Genomic DNA, 22,289 nt, shown 5'->3' with positions numbered 1-22,289 from the left:
AATATCATCGTTGTTGGACTTTAATAGGTCTTTTCACTACGTCTCTTTCTATCATTTTATTTTCTTACAAAATTCAATTCTGCCTTCTAAGTTGCAAGTTATTCGATCATCTAGAGAAGTCATGCAATTAGAGTCTATAGTTGACTTTGCACAATTAGCATGACCGGGGGCCCATCCCTAACTTGCTCTACACCAATTCTGTCTAGTCCTGGTCAAGGAAGATTAGGTCAAATGTTCATACACTGGAATATGTAACATCAATCATGAAAGGAAAATCACGGCTTATAAAAATCAAGGGAAAGGTTAGTTTTATGTGATGCTTCCTCCCTCTATTTGGAGCAATTCTTAAGTGATTTTAATGCTAAAACACAACAATTTTTAAACTCAAAACATATTAAAATAGTACTTTTAAAAAAGTTGTGCTTATATCAAATTAAACGTGGCTAAGCCTAATTTCAAGCAACTTCTATCAATCAAAAGCATTTCCTATAAGACTTACTGCTCATACCACATGATTTTTTTTGTGTAAAAATTAGTTAGTGGTTTTTATTTCTCATTGTGGAATAGCCTGGGATATATACATGTGAGAAATATATATGTACAGAGTGACCACCATGAACACACCAGAGTACTTTCTCTCTAGCTTTAAAGAATAATGAGAAACATGAAAACTAACTAAAACTTTCTATGTACACAGATATTTGGCAGGGACATAACTTCAAGGAGAACACTAGTTCCATATATGAGAGAATCTCACGATTTAATGGGGCTAAGGTTGCTTGAAATCTTTCCTATCTGAGACCATAGCTTGCTTCCAATAGAAAGTCTTGGCGTATCCTCTATACTACTATTTTCACTATTACTCGACGAGGAAGAGGAAGATGATGTTCGAGAAAGCTTACGAGGCGCTTTGTGATCAGTAACTACATCTACGGATCCACCACACTCTTGTCTCAACAATTCCACTATATTTGGTTTCACTTCTTGACCTGAAGGATTTCTGACATAGAATGTTCCTACCACATCATCTCCTCGCATTCCAATCTCAACCCTTGGTATTGATAGTCCATTTTCGCGAATTACACGAGTCACTTTCGATAATAAACCCGTTTTATTTTCAGTGCAAATATCAACCCTTAAACCCTGCACCATAACATACATAAAAAACCACCATCAGTGCATTATGGCATAATAATAAGGATACATAAAAGGAAAATCTTAATGCTAGGTTTTATAGGACTTACATGCGACACTCTACGCTCTATTGCAGCTATTATGCATAAGATAAGCTTTTCCCTCTCACTTTGGGTTCTGAGAGCCAAACCATTCCACTTGTGCCTTATATAGTACTCCTGCAAGACATGGATCAATGTATTTAATGACGGGTTCATCATAATTTTTATAGTTTGACTTTAACTCAACTTTATTATAAAATTGACTTGTAAGGTGACAATGTAGTACCTGATCGGCTATGGATTTCTTGGAACTAATGGCGGCATGAAACACTACATACTGCATGTCCCTAAGCACACATACCGTATCAAAAAACAACTTGGGACGGTCCCTACACACCAAGTTCACCACCCAATACCCCCTGTCCTTGCATCTACTAATAGACACATGAGTCCCATCACACCCCTTTTTGTGATCGCCGCTACTGTCTCCGTGACAGGCGCGACAGCCCTCGTAGTCCCTGTCGGCATACATTAACTGGTGAAGTCTTCGTTCGGTGTGTGTGCGCCCGGCAGCAAAGTTTCTCAACCTCACATTGTTCCTTTCTCCCTTCTCACCATGGGACACCACAACACTCTCCAGCTGTTCCTTTACCTGGGCCAACCGTCTTGGGTCCCTGATGGGCCCAGGTTTGGATGCCTCTTCTACGTAAAGAATGCAGGCCACTCTTCCATTGTGGGTCCACGCTGTTGCTGAGGTGACATTGCAGCTCATGTTCACCAACACTGCTGATATTTCTGATAGTAGGCCTGGTCTATCCATCCCACTCATCTCCAATGCTGTGTTCTCCTTTGACACAATTTGTTTTGAGTATTTTGACTGTGAATATTCTGCGCAGCCTTGGAGTTCTGCTTCATCATCTATGTCCTCTTTTGCTCTTGTGGCACATAGTTCCTGTGAACATAAACACACATCTTCTGTTTAATTTCATATAATTGAATTAGTTACTTCATATGATTGAAACAATAGAGAAACACACCGAACACGACATAAACACCAAAATGACACATTAAAACCGATAATTTTCTGAGAAAATGATATAATTGACTATAATGACATGTGTCAGTGTTGTGTCGGTGTATGACAGTGACACACTTTGGACACTAAATACGAATTCAATCAGAAGTATGGTACAAAATATTTTATTGATAGGAAGAGACAAAAAAGTGGTACATAGTTCCTACGAACATAAATACATCTTCTATTTAATTTCGTATAATTGAATTAGTTACTTCATATGATTGAAACAATTGAGAAACACATCGAACACAACGCCAACACCGAAATGACACATTAAAACTGATAATTATCTGAGAAAATAATATAATTGACTGTAATGACATATGCCAATATTGTGTCGGTGTATGACACTGACACACATTGAACACTAAATACACATTCAATCAGAAGTATGGTACTGAATATTTTATTGATAGGAAGAGACAAAAAAACCTTCTCAATTTGGTGCATGAGGTTCCTGTCAGTGAGCTTCTTGCCAGCTTGATCCGTGACGTGGAACACTGCATTGTGTAACATAAAGAGACACGCACCACACAACTTGTATCAGAACCGAACCACTAATTTTTTTGCTGATATCATATGATAATGTGGTAGTCATAATAATAGCTCAAAAAAAATGATAAATGTAGCTTTTTTTAGTGATAAATTGATCAATTATCATTATCATGGTTTATGGAAAAATACAGGAAAAAACAATGTTAAAGGAATTCCACTCTAAGAAGGATAAACACTTACCGTCCATAAACCATCCACCATCTGAGGAAATGTATGACTTGGAAATGATGAGGTCAAGATCTGTCAACACCTGTACCATCTCTAATAATATCCCATACTTGTTTGCACTATCAACCTGTATATGTCGGCAACATTCAATACAATTCTCATTGTAATTAAATAAATGTTACTAACTTTTCATAAGAAAATTAAGTCAAAATGCTATGGTTACTAGTGACTTATAGTTACCAACTTCTTTACCAACTTTTTTTTGTTATAATTAGGTACGGATGTATAATAAATTATGATACAACAGTTCTTCTAAACACTTCTGATAAAAAACGTGTTTAGTGTCCAACACATTCGATACCTTCAACGTTCTTCTAAACACTTCTGATAAAAAACGTGTTCAGTGTCCAACACATTCGATACCTTCATCATGACTCCGACATAAATAACTGTATTAAATGTATAATTGTTATCATGATCGTTATATCTGAATCAAGGTGATCTGTCGTGATTTTCACAGAAGCTACAAAATGTAGCTTTTGGAAAATCACAATGGTCACTTACCGTGATTTTAAACATAAGTTAAATAGTGTTATTTTCTCAAACGTGTCGAAGTATCTAGTGTCCGCTTCGGTTTTGTACTTCATATGCCTTCCAGTTTCTAAACTTGTGTGTCCTTTTTTGGAATATTTTATGAATAAACCGACTCTAGTTTTTAATACAGCATGACGTCATTTTCAGAGGAATACCAGCCAAATTAAATTTCTATATACATAAGAGGCATGATTTATTTTGAACTTTGCAAGATCACTACAAAACAAGACATAAAGGAATTAAAAAAATTAGAGAATTGTATCGAACCTTCACAACAGTACAGTCTTTACAAGTATTATTGTCTATACAAACCCTGCCAATTAGCAGAAAATTAATTACGTACTGATAAAGTAATCTACATAATTAATTAACTAATCGGAATATAAATAATCACATAAAACAAAGTGTTACCTGGCTGGATGTAATCTTTCAGTAAGTGTTTCAATCTCTCTATCAACACGAGAATGAAAAACTGTGTCCATTCTTTCTTCTACTATGAACAATTCCACAAGTTGTTTAATTTTGTGGTGGATTTTTAGCGATAATGCGGGAAGAAGAGTTTCTATAGAAGAAAAAAAAGAGAATAAAGATTCACATAATCACAGGCTGTACATAATTTTGAAATATTCAAAGTATAATAACGTGAAACAATATGCATATAATTATAGGAACGAATGAAGCCGTTATCTTGTTTCCTAAGCGATGAAACAGAAACCCGATTAATTAGCTACATAATTACACTTCCTTGCTAATTAATCTAATCACTCTGTTTGGAACAAACCAACTTGGTCGTTCTCAGAAACTTCTAATTCTAATGAATTCATAACAGAAAAAAAAAATGAAAATAACTGAAATTACGAAGAAATTACCTTAGGTTTTGGTTTGAGAAAGAAATGGATCAAAGAAAACTTGATTTTCTATTTTTGGGTGTGGAAACTGGAAAGACAAGTGTTGTTTGTTGCATATGTATAGCAAAACGAAATCTGAAATGCAAGACTCAGTTTTGTGTGGTATTGTTGTAGAATTATGAAAACATGGAATTAGGTTTCTCCACTAATATATACAATCCTTCAAAAAAAAAAAGTGTCATATATACAAAAGAGCGTTCCAAATATCTTGGGATGATAATGGAAATGAAATTAAAGAAGGAAATATATATGTATTAAAGAGAATTAATGTGATATATATTTTGAGAAATTAGAATCTGGAAATGCTTCTTTAAGAATAGTCGTGGCTTTTGGTGATAGGATGAATATACGAGGGTTTGTTTTGTTTTGGCGTTAGAATCGGGAATCTGGTGGAACAACACCTTTCTTTGCTTTGCAAAATGGGGCTAATCTAGTAGTGACTTAGGAACAGGTAGGCTTGAGAGAGAACTTTGAGATACTGCCACGTGTGTCTCTTGTTTTCTAGGTGGCACTCCCTTATGGTATATATACTCTGGAAAACTTGTAAACACAGTCAATGGTGAGATTGTGGTGGCATAAGATGATATCTATGATCATGTTGTTTGTGTAAATTTGCGGTTGGGAATCCCTTCCGGAATTGCAGAGCCAGTGTGCACCAGTTCCTTTTCACATAAGTTTTTTTTACTTGACAAAAATGTCACTTTTCACACCAAAATCCCAATTAGCCAATACTTTTCTACAACAACAATCAAGCCATTTCACTAAATAAGGAGTTCATCAATATGAATTAAATTGAGTAAATAGGCACTTATCTTCTGAAATTGTAAGATTCATCAATTATCCCTGAAATTAACAAAACTTCAACTACTCCCCTGAAATTGCACAACATTAATCAATATACCCCCACCGTCAAATTCTTCTGTTAGTCAACATAACGTTTTGCTCAAGTCATCTAAATTTTGTTTTTCAAGTAGGGGTGTTTGTGGGTCAATTTGGTTATGTTTTGAATGAACTAACTTGTTGCCTAAACCGATCATAAACATACATATTGGTTTAGTTTGAATGTGCATATTTTTGAGATAAAGCCCATACTGAGTCGAGCCGATAAACATCATGTTGGCTTGGGTCGGATTGATCGGATACACTAAAGAATATATGTATAAAAATATTTGAGAACTTTACAATTAAAGACATTTGAAATAAAAATATATTGTGAATTGGTCTTGTTTAATAGTCAAATGCATTGTGGAAAGTTTGATATATTTTAATAGTCAAATGCATTATGCGATACTTTAAGTTTAACGTTTGTATCATAATATTCTTTTTAGTTTTAAATTAGTCTTTTATGTCAGTAAAAGTGAACAAGTTAGTCCTTTAATTTTTGCTTTGTAACAAGTTGATCCCTTTTTCATCCAACTTTATTGAAAAGTGTTTACATGACCGTTTACCAAGAAAAATGTTTATGACACCAGCCGTAATTATTGTTGTGAATTCAGACTCAAATCTCACACTAATAAACTTAGATTTATGGAGTAAAGGAAAGTAGCAACTAATATCAAAGTAACCTCAAGCAGCAACAACAACAACAAATCTAGATATAATCTAGGAATCAAGTGAAATGCACAAAACCACAAGCAAATATAGAGAGAGAAGAGAAACAAACACAACAAAAAATGTTTACTCAGTTCAGTCCAAATTGACCTACCGCGAAGGAGAGATTGATCTCTCCAATTCACTATCAATGAGTTCTTTACAAAGAGATATAAAAGGGTTACAAGAAATTAACTTCAACAAGCTCACAAAGAACAAACCCTAATTTCTACCTTTTTCCTAGTCTCTCTAAAGAACAATACACTCAATGATTTTCACTCGTTCAAGGTGTTTACAAATGTTTCCTAACCCAAGAGAAACCTCACCAAAGACCATGAACCCTAAAGTTACCTCCTTTAATTTCCTAAGTTTCGCTCTCTTGAAGCCTCTCTAAAAACATGAAGAATGAAGCCTTTTATAGTGCTCAAATCCTGAGAAACCGTGCCCCGATTTTGCCATTCATACAATACTATATAAACCTTATCTGCAAAATCGGTCCTGATTTTACCAAATTGTACCCCGATTTTTGTTGAACCAAAAACTTCAAAACATGCACAAAATTGTGCCAAGATTTTGCGGGATTTTCAATCCTCAATTTTGCCCTAAGCAATCTTCTAATCTCACGGGCTTTATCCCAAAACAGATAAAGTGTCCATAAAGTCCAAACCCACCCTCTCCCACAATTAAAAAAATGAATATTTTAGTGGCTGTTATAATTCAAATGTGACCCATTGATAAGTAAATTAAAAACCATGGTTTCTTCCACCAATTGCAAACCTTCTTCCATACTCCATAATTTCCACCTCAAATTTCTCACTTTCTCTAATCTACATCGTTAGTCACTAATTTTTCAGTTAATGGAACTGCAATTAGTTGAAAACGCTTTCGATTATGTCCGTAAAAGAAAGAAATGGACCTTAATCTTAGTTTCAATCGGGTTTAGCAGTTACGTTAGTTACCGTGCTTATCACGCACCATTCATAGCTCGAAAGAGAAAGAAAATTTCAAAGCTTCTGAGTTCTTTAGTTTCTGTAGCAGAAGCTGTTTCAGAATCTGCAGATACCATTGGTATTGTCACAAAAGATGTCAAGAATTTTTTGCAATCTGATTCTGATCAAGTTCCTAATAGTTTGAATCAAATTGCGAAATTATCGCGCTCGGAACAGTTTTCGGATTCTTTGGCTAGTGTGACACGTGCTGTGACTGTTGGAATTGTGAATGGTTATCAATCCATGAGCCAGGCTGATGAAAATCAATCCGATTCAAATGTTGCTGACAAGGTGTTTGATAAATTGTTTACACCGGCTGGTTCGGGATTTGCTTCTGTTGTTGTTGGAAGTTTTGCTAGGAATATTGTTCTTGGGTTTTATTCAGATGCTGGTGGTAAATGCAGTGGAGGGTTGGATTCGAGAAGTGGAGAATCGGGTTGTTCTGATTTGGATTCTGGTGTGCCGAAATGGGTTGATGTTGTTTGTAGTGATAAGTGTGGGGAGCTGATTGGGAATTTTGTTCAATTGTTTGTTAGTACATTGGTTGCAGTTTATCTTGATAAGACAATGCATATCAATACTTATGATGAATTCTTTTCTGGATTAACTAACCCGAAACATGAGACTAGGGTTAGAGAAATGTTGGTTGATGTTTGTAATGGCGCTATAGAGAGTCTTGTTAAAACGTCTCATGAGGTGTTTAATAGCTCGAACCCGAACGATAGTTCAGGTTCAGGTTCAGGTTCTTATTTTGATGCTGGAGAAACTCTAAGTTCTGTAGAGACATCGTGTATTGAATCAGAAAGAGATGTTTGTGATAAAGAGGATAAAGGTGGTTGGGTCAGCAAGGTTTCATCCACATTGGCTATTCCTAGTAATAGGAGACTTGTTCTTGATGTGACTGGGAGGGTCACATTTGAGACAGTTAGATCTTTCATGGAGTTTATTTTGCAAACGTTGTGTGGTTCTGTGAGAAGATGTGCTCACAATGTTCACGAGGAAGTGGTTGAGATTATGAGATATGCTGCAGCTAAATTCTCTGTTATTGTTGCAATATGTCTCGCGTTGTGCCTGCACATAATGGATTGCAATTGGGCTTTGGTGCCTGCTTAAGTGGTGGTTACTAGTTTCATTCGCCATGTAGATAATGAATATGATTGGTGATTTGAACTAGGAAAGTTTTATTCTGCTGCTTCAGTGCTGTATTATGATATCTTTATATCATGCATGGATTCATTATGTAAATGATTTAGAAAACCTTTATATAGTAAAAGATGTACAGTGACCTTATACATGATATGATACTTCCTACTGTTCTGTTTTCTCTTGTTTTGTATCACACATGCATGGGACAGCCACTTTCCGAAACTTCCTCATAGAAAACCTCAAATTCAACATCTAGGAGTCTTCTTTGTTTGGCATGTAATGAAGACACTAACTCTTGAATTGGTAGCTTCTTGTAAATACACCAATCTGCATATGTTGTTTTATGTGATTTTTATATTGACTAGGTGTCATGTTTTCTCCTTTCTTTCGATATAAAATCTCTGTTTCCTTATGAGAGGGTGGACTGCTGACTCAGATTTCCTTATGACCTATTAACTCTGAGTAGCTGCAATCCTCCTTTTTTTTATAGTGTTTTGCATGAGGAGTGTGTTAGTCCTACTTGAAGAGACTCTGATTTTTTTATCTCAAGTGATTAGTCTCTTGTCTATCTGATGGAAAGGTACTCAGGATCACCAAAATAAAAGGGTTAAAGCCACTGCCACTGGCGTAAAAATTGTTACTTTTTAACCCTTGTTCTTAAACTTTGGCATTTTATCAACCGGCTTAGCCTTGCCTATTCTGTATATGTGCTTATACTAAATGAATGTATTGCAATTTTTTGTTGCCTATCATTCTTTCATCATCAGTAGAGGTGGAATCGTTGATATCTGACGACTGACAGGTAATTGCATGATAACATGCAAAATACATTGTTTAAATAGTTTGTTTTTCATTTATTTTAGAGTTAATTATTGTGTTTTGCACGGTTACTGGCTGGCATTTTTATGTGTTTCAGGAACAGAAGGTGTAAAAAGCAGAAGTGAAGGAAAAAGAGGAAAAAAAAGAAATATATGTCACAAGCCCAACGACCTTTGGCAATTTTTCTGCTCAAGAATTTGACTATAAAAGCACAAGAGACACTCAATTGAGAGGACCGGAGTTTTTATTTTTCTATTTTCAGTTTTATTTTACTAGAACCCTAGATACCGTAATTCACAATACAGTTCTACAGTATATTTTACATTCAATTTAATTCAAAGTTTGAATTGTCCCTTTATTCTTTGCATTCACGTTGCCAATGATATTGCTCATTCACGTTACTAATTTCAATTAGTTTTTCCGTTTCATTCACGCTAGCTATTGCATCGTTAAGGACCTTGAGAGTTTTTGTTTTACGATTATTTAATTCCAATCCTTGTTAGTTTCATTGCCACTGTTTTTATTCTATTGAAGCACGCTAATTCCATTGCTGATGTGCCTTTACATATTCATGAATCGGTTATGCACAAATTCTACCATAGTAATATTATTAATTGGCTACCTGTTGACCTTTTCCATAACTTCATTTGCTGCTGCTGTTATTACTAACTACTATTGATTTCCGATTCAGCTAGTTTGTTGTGTGCCGTATTCCATTCCATATATATAACACAATTGTTGCTGCGTGGCTCTTCTCTTTCAATTCCAATCGCTTTGAATTGCTACTGGCGTGGCTGTTCTCTTTAATAAAGTTTCCAACTTATTCCAGGTTCGGTTACTTTATTTGCTTTTTTTTTTTTAATATGAATCATGCAAAAGTAATTTTAGTGTATAATTTAATTATGTCTGAGTAGTCTAAATTGAGTCCAAAACGAGGTTCCGTCGTACCGACGGAACTCATGTAAATTACGCGCGTCTTTTAGTGTAACGAGAATTTAAACAATTGTTTTGAAAAATTCTGTTTTGTAATTGTTAAAAATCTACTACGAAAGTAGAGATACCGAGATATCGTTTACGCATCGAAAGAGCGAAAACGATATCCGACTTAGAAAAATATCAAGTTTTTAATAGAAAAGGTTAAAGCGAAAGCATTTCTTTTCTTTTAATTAAGAGTTTATTGAATTTAGAAAAAGAAATTTTTAGGCCTGTAATTATACGCTACGAAAGTAGGTTATTACGTGTCTAGAAATTCCGACAACGTGTTGCGAAAGCAAACATTGTCTCTTGTTCGATAAATTTTACAAGCAGTTTTAATTCTCTCGTTACCATTTAATTAGCGCAATAATTTACGTGAGTGACGGAAGTCGACGGAAACCTTCGTTTTGGTCTCTCCTTGTCCATAAATTAATTAAAACCTATTTTATTCCGTGCAAATTCCAAAATATTTTGATTTCGCCTTAGATAAACACAGTAAAACTTCGGTAGTTGTTAAATTGGTCTCTGTGGATACGATACTTTTTATACTAAAACCGACATAGCCGTACACTTGCGGCCCTGTCAAGTTTTTGGCGCCGTTGCCGGGGACCAATTTTTGGCAATATCGCTACTCCGTTGTTACACCGTTTAGACTAAGGCCCTTTTATTTATCAAAAAAAAAAAAAAAAAACTTTGCATGCGAAAAACCCGAAGTGCCGAAAATCTAGTCAGCTACGTTGACGAAATTGAGCGCTACTTTCGAGCTAGGCGCCGATTGTTCATCGATACCCCGTCGCAGTCTGAGACTCAATCAGAAATGGGCGACAACAACAACGATAACCGGCCACTGAAGGATTTCGCTGTGCCCTCTGAGGAGGAGCCTCATACGAGCATTGTTCGCCCTGCCATTGCGGCGAATAACTTCGAGCTCAAACCCTCCTTAGTGCAGATAATTCAACAAAATCAGTTCTCCGGAAACCCAACGGAGGACCCGAACTTGCATCTTGCTACCTTTGTGCGGTTCGCTGAGACGTTGAAAGTGAATGGCGTCGACCCTGAAGCCATTCGCCTGCGTTTGTTTCCTTTCTCCCTCAGGGATAGAGCCAGCGCATGGCTTAATTCCCTGCCGTCAAATTCCATAACGACATGGAACGAATTAAAAAAGGCGTTCCTCGCTAGGTATTTCCCGCCGAGCAAAACGGCACAATTGAGGAACCTAATTACCTGCTTTATGCAGAAAGACGGAGAATCGCTCTTTGAAGCGTGGGAGAGATACAAGGATGTTTTGAGAGCTTGCCCGCATCATGGTTTGGAAAAGTGGCTGATCATCCATACCTTTTACAATGGTCTCCTGTATAACACAAGGATGACTATCGATGCCGCTGCGGGAGGAGCTCTAATGAACAAGCCGTTTGCTGAGGCTTGGGGCCTGATCGAGGATATGGCCCAGAACCATTACCAATGGGGGAGCGAGCGCACTCTAGCTGAAAAAGGCCAGCCCAAGGCAGGGATGTACGAGGTTAGCAGTTTTGATCATCTGAGCGCTAAAGTTGATGCGCTATATAAAAAGATAGATAGTCTAACCATCACTCCACCTGCCCCCGTGGCCGTTGTGGCCCCTAACTGTGAGATTTGCGGTACACCTGGACACACTCCTACTGAGTGTCATCTGTTAGTCGCTACGGACCAGGTAAACTACGCGCATGGGAACCCATACGGGCAAAGAAATCCTAATTTCCCATATAAAAATAGCAATCCCACCTATTCGCAAAATCTTGCACCCATTGCACCCCCTGGTTTCCAAGGTCAAAGAGCAGCCCCTGTTGCTCCTCAAAAGTCTAACCTGGAGCTAATGATGGAAAACTTCGTCATGGCTCAGACCCAACAGAACAAAGAATTCTTGAATCAGAATATCCACACTAATGAAATGATTAAGCAGCTTGCATCTAAAGTTGATATGTTGGCCACTCATAGCAAGATGTTGGAAACACAAATTTCTCAAGTGGCCCAACAGCAAGCATCTGCAGCTGCACCATTAGGAACATTCCCTGCGCAACCTCAAACAAACCCAAAAGGGGAGCTGAATGCTGTTACCCTGCGCAGTGGAAAAGAGTTAGAGAGCCCAGGTGAGAAGAAAGGCGCTGAAATGGAGTCTATGCCTACAGAGAGTGAGCAAATCTTAAAGAGAAAAGAGGTTGTGGAGGAAGAAAAAGAGAAACCCTATGTACCTCCACCACCCTACAAACCTCTGATCCCGTTCCCTCAGAGACTAGCTAAGTCAAAGAGTGAGTGTCAGTTTAAGAAGTTTATTGAGCTCTTGAAGAAGCTCCATGTCAACATCCCTTTCATAGAGGCTATCATTCAAATGCCTTCTTATGCGAAATTCTTAAAAGAAATTCTGACAAATAAGAGGAAGGTTGATGACGATGATACTGTAGCACTCACTGAGGAGTGTAGTGCTATCATTCAAAACAAGATGCCACCTAAATTGAAAGATCCAGGGAGTTTTTCTATTCCTTGTGTTATTGGCAACTACGTCATTGATAAAGCTCTCTGTGATTTAGGTGCTAGTGTGAGTCTCATGCCTCTGTCTATCTACAAGAGGCTCAATCTAGGAGAGTTGAAACCAACAAAAATGTCCCTACAGCTAGCTGACCGATCCATAAAATACCCAGTTGGAATACTGGAAGATGTTCCTCTAAGAATTGGTCAGCTATACATTCCCACTGACTTTGTGGTGATGGACATAAGTGAAGACGCTCACATTCCTATCCTCCTAGGAAGACCCTTTTTAGCTACCGCTGGTGCTATTATAGATGTGAAGAAGGGAAAAATAACCTTTGAGGTTGGAGATGAAAAAATTGAGTTCCTCTTATCCAAATTTATGAAAAGCTCATCAATTAATGACTCATGCTGCCTTGTTGATACCATAGATCGGTGTGTTAAGGAGTACTCGTCAGAGTCACTCTCGACTTATAGGTTGGAACCCCCCTGAAAGCTGAGTAAGGCGTCGAGCTACCGACGTTAAATGAAGCGCTGCGTGGGAGGCAACCCACAGGTTTTATTTATTGACCTTATTTTTATGTATTTTTTTTAAAGAAATAAAAAGATCAGTCAGAGTTGACAAGGATAGGTGGCATGTCCCAAAGGCAAGAGAGAAAAAAATTGGCAAGGATATATGGATGATCCAGCATCATTGGATGCCCCCAGATGACCCAGACGACGATTGATCTACCAGGTAGTGTCTTTCCTTTTCTTTTATTTTTATTTATTTCCATTGAGGTCAATGTCAGTTTTAAGTGTGGGGGAGGAATTTCCCACCTTAACAGTCTAAGTCTTAATTATCGAGTCAAAAAAAAATGTGTAGTTTTTGCTTTGTTGTCTAATTCTCCCGTTTTATGAACCAATAAAATTTCAAAAATAAAAAAAAAATAAAAATAAATTTAAGGCTGAGTTCGATGATGACTTTATGCATGTAAACACCCTTTCCCTTTTTAAGTTTCACTAAACTCATATCATGTTTCAATGTGAAAATTCTCTTTTTGAGAAAAGCACAAAGTTGCAGTCTTTGAGTAAGTGTATGAGTAGGTATTTTAAGGAGCACGTTCTAACTTTAATGGTAACTTAGACCCTTAAAAGTCTTTAGAGTAAAAGTAGTATAAGTTTGTGTGGGAAATAATGTGCTTTATTGTTATAATATGTTAAACTAAAATGGGGCGGGAGAATGGCACCAACATGTGGAGGAAAGGACACCCTCTCTCTGACTTCCTAAATGTGGTGGTGACTCCCTAAATTGAACTTAAGTTCCAAATCCCTCAAAAGAGGAAATAAATTCATCAAAGCTAGGGGGAAAGGACACCCTCTCCATAAAGACTTCCTACGCGGAGATGATAAAATTTTTTGCAGCACTACTTAGGGTGATTTTGAATCTAGGAGGAAAGGACACCCTCTCCATAAAGACTTCCTATGAGGATAGATAGCCCCTAAGCAATCTGCATCCCCTTGTGCTTAAATTGTTAATTTAGTTCTAACTAAATTCCCATCTCTCTTATATGAAATGAAGAAATGACTTTTCTCGGTTGATTTACTGTTGAAGTTAGAACCTGTTTCCTCATAATACCTCTTACACAGGCGCAATAAAAAGCTGGACTCCACACACACACTCAATTGAAACTGTTGTAGGGTTGATGTGACCCTTGAAAAGTGTTTAGGTTGTGATAAATGCATCCTGAGAACAAAGCCTTGAAAAATAAAAATGCAATTGATTTTTAGTTCATTTTATTTTTCTGAATTATGTTGTTGTCGTCCCTTGCATTTTGCTTGAGGACAAGCAATGGTTCAAGTATGGGGGAGTTTGATAACATGCAAAATACATTGTTTAAATAGTTTGTTTTTCATTTATTTTAGAGTTAATTATTGTGTTTTGCACGGTTACTGGCTGGCATTTTTATGTGTTTCAGGAACAGAAGGTGTAAAAAGCAGAAGTGAAGGAAAAAGAGGAAAAAAAAGAAATATATGTCACAAGCCCAACGACCTTTGGCAATTTTTCTGCTCAAAAATTTGACTATAAAAGCACAAGAGACACTCAATTGAGAGGACCGGAGTTTTTATTTTTCTATTTTCAGTTTTATTTTACTAGAACCCTAGATACCGTAATTCACAATACAGTTCTACAGTATATTTTACATTCAATTTAATTCAAAGTTTGAATTGTCCCTTTATTCTTTGCATTCACGTTGCCAATGATATTGCTCATTCACGTTACTAATTTCAATTAGTTTTTCCGTTTCATTCACGCTAGCTATTGCATCGTTAAGGACCTTGAGAGTTTTTGTTTTACGATTATTTAATTCCAATCCTTGTTAGTTTCATTGCCACTGTTTTTATTCTATTGAAGCACGCTAATTCCATTGCTGATGTGCCTTTACATATTCATGAATCGGTTATGCACAAATTCTACCATAGTAATATTATTAATTGGCTACCTGTTGACCTTTTCCATAACTTCATTTGCTGCTGCTGTTATTACTAACTACTATTGATTTCCGATTCAGCTAGTTTGTTGTGTGCCGTATTCCATTCCATATATATAACACAATTGTTGCTGCGTGGCTCTTCTCTTTCAATTCCAATCGCTTTGAATTGCTACTGGCGTGGCTGTTCTCTTTAATAAAGTTTCCAACTTATTCCAGGTTCGGTTACTTTATTTGCTTTTTTTTTTTTAATATGAATCATGCAAAAGTAATTTTAGTGTATAATTTAATTATGTCTGAGTAGTCTAAATTGAGTCCAAAACGAGGTTCCGTCGTACCGACGGAACTCATGTAAATTACGCGCGTCTTTTAGTGTAACGAGAATTTAAACAATTGTTTTGAAAAATTCTGTTTTGTAATTGTTAAAAATCTACTACGAAAGTAGAGATACCGAGATATCGTTTACGCATCGAAAGAGCGAAAACGATATCCGACTTAGAAAAATATCAAGTTTTTAATAGAAAAGGTTAAAGCGAAAGCATTTCTTTTCTTTTAATTAAGAGTTTATTGAATTTAGAAAAAGAAATTTTTAGGCCTGTAATTATACGCTACGAAAGTAGGTTATTACGTGTCTAGAAATTCCGACAACGTGTTGCGAAAGCAAACATTGTCTCTTGTTCGATAAATTTTACAAGCAGTTTTAATTCTCTCGTTACCATTTAATTAGCGCAATAATTTACGTGAGTGACGGAAGTCGACGGAAACCTTCGTTTTGGTCTCTCCTTGTCCATAAATTAATTAAAACCTATTTTATTCCGTGCAAATTCCAAAATATTTTGATTTCGCCTTAGATAAACACAGTAAAACTTCGGTAGTTGTTAAATTGGTCTCTGTGGATACGATACTTTTTATACTAAAACCGACATAGCCGTACACTTGCGGCCCTGTCATTGCACTTGGAATTGTACTTACGAAATGTTCGGTACATAGTTTGCTTGCTTCATATATCATATTAGTAGAAGTTCAGATCAGCACAGACTACATTTTCACTGCCATTTTAATAGGAATCGTAAAGAGATAGTTGTTATATATTAGCTAGCTAATTGTGGGTTGTAATCTGTTGTTTCATATCATAAATAGAACTCTGGATATCGGTCAAGTACTTGGTAGATCACTCTTGCTATGTAGATTAAGATTTAGCCCTATATACACTTTGTTACACTATGGAACAAAGTGTATACCGACTGAGTGTTTTCTAGACCACTCAAAGATCACCCGTATAGTCACTGACAAATCATTTGGTGGCCACTGAGTTTTCGAACAGCAAGCAACATATCTGTTATTTGCATATATGGAAGACAAGAAACGGGAAAGTACTTCACGACAGTGAAGTCAAGGTGGAAGACTTGGTGTATGAGGAAATGTTGTAGCTTGGAAGTTGGAATTGGTTGAAAATTAAAGTGAACAATCTCAATTACATACACCATCTCACAATGGTGCTTGAATCTGCAGGCCTGCCTCGGTCTGATTTAGTAAAACCTACTAGAATTTAGAAACAAAAGAGTTGAGTGGTTGGATAAGAAATGTGGTGCACAGTTTATTGTTACAGTCTGTAATTCTGTCACTTGCTGCATGTGCATATATATAAACAGGGAATACTAAGTTTGTTGTGTGGTTGGAAAGAATATACCATTCGGCTCTGGAATTTGTTATGCAGTAAATTAGAAAGATGCTGAGAAACATGGAAGGTCTTGTGGTGGGCTGGTCTTGACTTGGGAGGAAGGGAGCAGAATTTCGCTGAACCAGATTATGGAAGCTGGTGCATCTCATTGTCATAACACCAAGTGCTGGTTGTCTTGGTTTGAATTGGCCTCATTCTGGGCTATTTCAAAATGATGTTGAGGAACATAGAGTCTCATTTCTTTGGGGGTGTATGATGTAATGGTTGCAGTTTCCCTTTCTCCCTCCCCCGTGCCTCACCTCCGAGGTCACTATCTCATGCTCCAAAAAAACAGCCCTCTTCCACCGATATCGCAGCTCGGTTGCCATTGTCCCTATCTGCGCCCATAACTCTACGGTTTCAACTGCTCTGAGCCATTATTGGTGTTCCCTTTTGTGAAGAATCATGGGATCATAGTGCCGTAGATCAGACTCATACGAGAGAAAGAGAGCATAGGAATACTCATGAGGTAAAAGCTCATAAGAAAGCATATTGATTGATAAAAGATAGTAAATTAGTCCTATTTATAGAATTTAACTACTCTTACTAATGAAGTAACTAACTCCTAACTAATTCCAAATTGACTAACACACACTTAACTAACAAACCATAACTATCTTAACACCTTCCCTTTCTTAAAATCTCTGTGAATATTCGACTTATCATTCATGAAGGATTATGTGATTGAGATTGGTTTATATTTGTCACCACTGCTATTTTCTGATTCATTTTAAATGTAGATTTTGCATTAATATAAAATTTTCTGATTCAACTGCGTTTCTAAATCTAATCCATTTCAAAAACCAGATTTATGAAATCATAAACCAATTTTTAGGAATTAATTTTGTTCAATCATAAACATTTAATTTGAAAATGATTTTTCTTATATATGGTTTAGTAAACCTACACCCCTAGTTTGAACTGCTGTCTTTCTTTAACAAATTTTGGGGCTTGACAGTGTGGAATAAGCCGGAAGTATCTGTATCGGTAGGGGTGTTCATGGTTCTAAACTGAATTGGAACTGAACCACATTAATGGATACAATTCAGTTTTTAAAACCACTTTAAAAAAAACTGGTTTATTTTTCAAACCAGTTCCAGTTCGGTTTAAAACCGGTTCTGAACCGGTTTATTTATTTCGAACCAGTTTCGAACCGATTTACCATTTTAAACCGGTTTTTGCAATCAATTAATCACTCAATTAACCCAACCAAATTTGATTAGCGTTGAAGAGTGCGTGTGAATTTGAACTCTTCAACCCGTTGCAACAAACAACACCACAAACTCAATTCGAAAACCCTACTCATCCCAAATTCAATGTCACCGGCTCCGATGCACTTACCTTCTCCGATCAACTCAGATGACACAACTCCACATTCTCCTCTCCCCTTTGCTCCTTTCAACGCCGACGCCGTCAATCCTCCTACCGCCGCAACCGCACGTGGAAGGTCGAAGCCGAGACTTGTCAAACTCAGGAAGCAATCAGCGTCACAAACCGCAAGGTCTAAGACCAGAACCACCGCCACCGCAGTTGAAAATGAAGGTTCTGGTTCCGGTTTCAATCCTTTTCGCTCCGATCAGGTAAGTGAGGGTTTTGTGTTTAGTGCTAGAAATGTGCTAGAAATCTGATTTATGCAATATATCAGATTGGAAGACCAGTGGTGTTAATTTTGTTCTCGGGATGTTAAACATTTTGCAGATAATTTTATTTTATTTTTTAAAAAAAGTTCTTAAATTCAAACCGGTTCTGAACCGGATTTAAACTGCACTGGAACTGGTTTGAAAAAGTGGTTCAGTTCAAAACTGTTTGAAATGGTTCAGTCCAAAACAGGGTTGGATGCAGTTTGGTTCATAGTTTGGTGCAGTTAACTGAATTGTTTGAACACCCCTATGTATCGGGAGTGACTAAGGGTTTGGGAGTTTGGAGGGAAATGAAGAATTTTGGAGGGAGTAGAGTGTAGAAGAGAAAATTTTGGAGGAAGAACTTTGCAGAAAACATAATTTACTATAATTTAAATTGAGAGTATTATATCAATATAGATTGGATTTGAAGAATTTATTCAAACACTCCAAATTCTCATTTAAAACAATTTTGACTTCTTCCATTTTTGGAATATTGTATTATGAAGAAAAATGAACTCCTAACCCCATTCAAATTGGGAGACTATCATTTCCTCCATTTCTTATTCCTCCTTTTCCTTTTACCCAAAGTTCTTGCCTGCTAAACACCCGAACAAGTCCCAAAAAAATCAATTATTGCATTGTATATGTTGATGTAATTTTAGTATTTGAATTAGAGGTAGTGGTGCGTTTTGGTGTTGATGTATTAAACTGTGATATGGCACACTGTATTGTACGGTATATCTGTATGAGATAACCTGCTACAACATCAAAATGCATGTCCTTTCATTAGCTGCGTATATCTCTTTATATGGAAGTCAAATAAAGTCTAAAATAATATCTGAAGTTATAACTTTAGGCTCAACCATCAACCAATTTGATCAATATGGCCATCTGAAGAAGCCGCAAAGGTTGTTGATCACATTCAATATTTGAGTCAGATGAGAGTAATAGCTTGCATTAAATACAGTTATGGTTGCCCCTTAACAAGTCAAATACTCACGGTCACGGTGTACTTTTTTCTGTCACTTATTTTCTCAGCCATAATTTAATTTTAAAAAGAAGATTATCATAAATACTACTGTTGTGATAATTAATGGATTCAATGTGATTGATGTATGCTCTTCTGTGATTTGATAATTTCATTGAGGAACACTTTTATGCAGCTTCATGCACAAGCTCGCTTAGTATTACAATTCACAAGCGTTTGAAAACCATAGAAATAAAGTAGTTTAATTTATGGTCTAGGTTTGTGGCTAGGCAAACTTATAAATATAATAACCTCCATTTTCTTATAAATATAAGAATATCATATGGTTTTTGAATGTCCAATTTTAAATAAAGGAAGAGAAGAGTGATTATATCCTTCAATTAAAGGAACTCTCTCCTTTTCATAAGTCCCTTTCAACTTTTCACATAAACTAAATAAATTGATAGAATAATTAATGTGTATATTTTACATATAACTATTACTAAATTACCATTTGTATATTTGATAATGACTTTTATTTTATTAGCATTATTAATAATAATTATATTTATATAAAAAATAATAAACATGTAATTTAAAAGATGACTAATATTTACGAACATATATTTTTCTATAATATTTATAATAATTATGGATTGATGGAGCATACAAGTTAGTAAACATACCATCAAACACAAAAGTATAACATAATTTAATATTTTATAGCATACTAGTGTTCAGACAGACACTCGGTTTGTGCATAAGAACACACCGTCCGTCTCTCCGCTCTTCTATTACACTTTTCTATTGTGCTATCATGTGTATATATCATTAGCAGAAAGGTAAGTAAATAACCTCTGGCAGATTGGTTCAAATGAAACCAGAAACCAGAAACCAGAACCTTATGTACTGAAAAATACTAGAAATAGATAAGTGATGAAAACAAGGATGGTGAAGATTGTTTCAAGGGTTATGCTTCTGCGTATAAATATAGTCGATGTGAGCAACAAGTGTCCTCCTCATCAAGCATTCTTCCTCTTCAACTCCTTCACAAATTTTATCAACTGCATCAACATCCTATATGAAATGTAGATGGAAACATACACTTGTTAAGCACCAATAAAAGACATGAAAAAGTTGTATAAAAATTAACAAAAAAATGAATAATAGCATTTACCAACCTGATTCTGTGTTGCTACCAAAGATTTCTTTTGAAAAGATGGTTCAGGGCGTGAAGAGTGGGTGAGCATGCAGGAGAGGAACAGGGTCATGAAGAATAGGGCTGCAATTTTGTTCATATTTGTATTATTTTAGGGAAGGCAACAAGAAAGTTAAATAAAGAAAAGAAGAAGAATATGTGTCTGTTGAGTTGTTTGAAGCAAGGAATTTATAGAGGAAAAGGAGGTGTGAACTGTAAGTGTGAACCTTTAATTAAAGGTTCTATTGCAGCCGATAATCAAATTCTAAGAAGAAAAAGACTGTTCAAAATAAGAAAGAAGAAATGGACATCTAGATGAGTTGGAATGAGGTGATTACATAAATTACTTACTCCCTGTCAAAAGTAAAAATACATTACTCACTTCCTTTCGGTATTGACTAAATGTTTAGTTTGAATATTTTTACTTATTCACATTACTTCATCCATATATTATTGGGGAATTAGTCACTTTAGTCCCTGAATAGGAAATGAGTAGTCACTTTAATCCCTGAACGCAGAGAAATTGCAATACAGTCTCTGAATGTAGATTCTGTTGGTCAATTTCAGGGACTAAAGTGACTAACGGAGTCTACATTCAGGGACTAAATTGACTAACGAAGTCTGCATTCAAGGACTAAATTGACTAACAGAGTCTACATTCAGAGACTATTTTGCAATTTATCTGCATTTAGGGACTAAAGTGACGACTCATTTCCTATTCAGGGACTAAAGTGACTAATTCCCCAGATATTATTATAACATAAAATCATTTCTTAGTTTTATTAATAACTGACGTATTTAATATATATTATAAATCAAATACATCAATTATTTAATGACAAAAATTTTCAAAGCTAAATAATTTTTGCAAGGGAATTTTTTCGGCGCAACCATTGGTTATACCCACCTATATTTGGGGTAGTATTTGTAATTCTTTGATAGTGCTAAATGAAGGACATCGTGGGAAAATTGTTTTTTTTTTAAAGAGTCGTTGGAAAATTGGTGATGGGGGTCTTCTATTAAAATTCGTTTCTTGGCTACGTTGTGCGGACCAACCAAGAATTCATAATACTATGTCCTCTATTGTCTCATTATCATACAATGAGCCACTTGATTGATATTGATACATGTACAAGGCATGAAGACACTATTAGGAATCTATTCAACCTTCAATGATGTTGGAGAGATTATAAAAATTCCTTTACTAAGGCTTAATCGTGCATATATATGAGCTTAAAAATTCCTTTACATAGTTTGTGATGGAAGGTTGGTGAATCATAATGAACTTAAAATGATTGGAGAATGACTTATGCTTTGGGATTTGCATATCCCTCCTAAGATCAAACCATTTATGGGGAGACTTTGGAGGAATACTCTTCCCAGTTGGCCCAAGCTAAATGATAAGGGCGTGCAATGCCCTTTAACTTGCATATGTTGTAATCATAATTTAGTGAGTATTTAACATTTATTTCTATAATGTATAGATAGCAATAGCATCCAATGTTGGCAACAAACCAGGTTATGGTTGACGGCGCCACTTTCCAACAACAACTACGTTCATGTATTGGATTGTATGTGATAGATGATCAAGATTTGTTTCTTATGGCAAGGACATATTGGTGGCATATGAATCTCCAAGCAGTGACGCCTGGGCTTTGCTTAATGCCCTACATTGGATTATAGTTGATGGCCTTCAAAATGTCATTTTTGAAATTGATTGTAAGCAAGTTGTTGATGAAGTGTCTCATGGCAAAATCATAAGATCCGAATATGGTTCTATTATAGAAGATTGTAGAACCATTTTATCTTGCC

At 36.1% G+C, this 22,289-nt stretch overlaps 3 protein-coding genes, 1 non-coding gene and 1 pseudogene across 6 annotated transcripts; 2 read left to right on the top strand and 3 right to left on the bottom strand.

Annotated features, from left to right (window-relative positions):
• Nucleotides 1–515: 515 nt before the first annotated feature.
• Nucleotides 516–4,883, bottom strand: LOC146919629 (ACT domain-containing protein ACR1-like). 2 transcript variants are annotated; one of them, XM_085713043.1, is made up of 8 exons: nt 4,440–4,883; nt 3,982–4,132; nt 3,838–3,883; nt 2,989–3,103; nt 2,686–2,753; nt 1,462–2,127; nt 1,245–1,352; nt 516–1,143 (listed from the first exon to the last, which is right to left on the bottom strand). In XM_085713043.1, the coding sequence occupies exons 2-8, from the start codon at nt 4,050–4,052 to the stop codon at nt 754–756; spliced, it is 1,464 nt and encodes a 487-aa protein (XP_085569169.1). In that variant the 5' UTR covers nt 4,053–4,132; nt 4,440–4,883; the 3' UTR covers nt 516–753. The 2 variants fall into 2 exon arrangements, with proteins under 2 accessions (XP_085569169.1, XP_085569170.1); XM_085713044.1 differs by having other exon boundaries at nt 3,838–3,872.
• Nucleotides 4,884–6,587: 1,704 nt separating this feature from the next.
• LOC146919628 (protein PHLOEM PROTEIN 2-LIKE A10 pseudogene) lies at nt 6,588–8,381 on the top strand (annotated as a pseudogene). The gene has a single exon (XR_015011555.1). The product of XR_015011555.1 is annotated as a protein PHLOEM PROTEIN 2-LIKE A10 pseudogene (transcript).
• Nucleotides 8,382–8,515: 134 nt separating this feature from the next.
• On the top strand, nt 8,516–14,959 carry LOC146919626 (uncharacterized). Its single transcript, XM_085713042.1, has one exon. It carries the CDS (start codon nt 10,695–10,697, stop codon nt 12,990–12,992), a length of 2,298 nt encoding a protein of 765 aa, XP_085569168.1. The 5' UTR covers nt 8,516–10,694; the 3' UTR covers nt 12,993–14,959.
• On the bottom strand, nt 11,201–11,308 carry LOC146919627 (small nucleolar RNA R71). Its single transcript, XR_015012998.1, has one exon. It is a non-coding gene; the product is annotated as a small nucleolar RNA R71 (small nucleolar RNA).
• Nucleotides 14,960–19,982: 5,023 nt separating the features above from the next.
• On the bottom strand, nt 19,983–20,707 carry LOC146919625 (phytosulfokines-like). The gene is made up of 2 exons (XM_085713041.1): nt 20,461–20,707; nt 19,983–20,356 (listed from the first exon to the last, which is right to left on the bottom strand). The coding sequence occupies exons 1-2, from the start codon at nt 20,575–20,577 to the stop codon at nt 20,243–20,245; spliced, it is 231 nt and encodes a 76-aa protein (XP_085569167.1). The 5' UTR covers nt 20,578–20,707; the 3' UTR covers nt 19,983–20,242.
• Between the last annotated feature and the right edge of the window lie 1,582 nt (nt 20,708–22,289).

Source organism: Medicago sativa, chromosome 5 (assembly GCF_051527215.1).
Source record: "Medicago sativa cultivar Bolivia chromosome 5, Bolivia_mono, whole genome shotgun sequence".
In the NCBI taxonomy this organism is placed as follows: Eukaryota; Viridiplantae; Streptophyta; class Magnoliopsida; order Fabales; family Fabaceae; genus Medicago; species Medicago sativa.
The sequence above is the reverse complement of the archived record's forward strand: the minus strand, read 5'-3'. Positions and strand labels throughout refer to the sequence as shown.

Coding starts and splice junctions, on each gene's coding strand:
- LOC146919629 (XM_085713043.1), bottom strand. CDS start 4,052: ATGGACACAGTTTTTCATTCTCGTGTTGATAGAGAGATTGAAACACTT. Junction 3,104..3,837: donor AAGACTGTACTGTTGTGAAG/GTTCGATACAAT, acceptor CGACATATACAG/GTTGATAGTGCAAACAAGTA. Junction 1,353..1,461: donor AGAAATCCATAGCCGATCAG/GTACTACATTGT, acceptor CATGTCTTGCAG/GAGTACTATATAAGGCACAA.
- LOC146919626 (XM_085713042.1), top strand. CDS start 10,695: ATGCGAAAAACCCGAAGTGCCGAAAATCTAGTCAGCTACGTTGACGAA.
- LOC146919625 (XM_085713041.1), bottom strand. CDS start 20,577: ATGAACAAAATTGCAGCCCTATTCTTCATGACCCTGTTCCTCTCCTGC. Junction 20,357..20,460: donor TGGTAGCAACACAGAATCAG/GTTGGTAAATGC, acceptor CATTTCATATAG/GATGTTGATGCAGTTGATAA.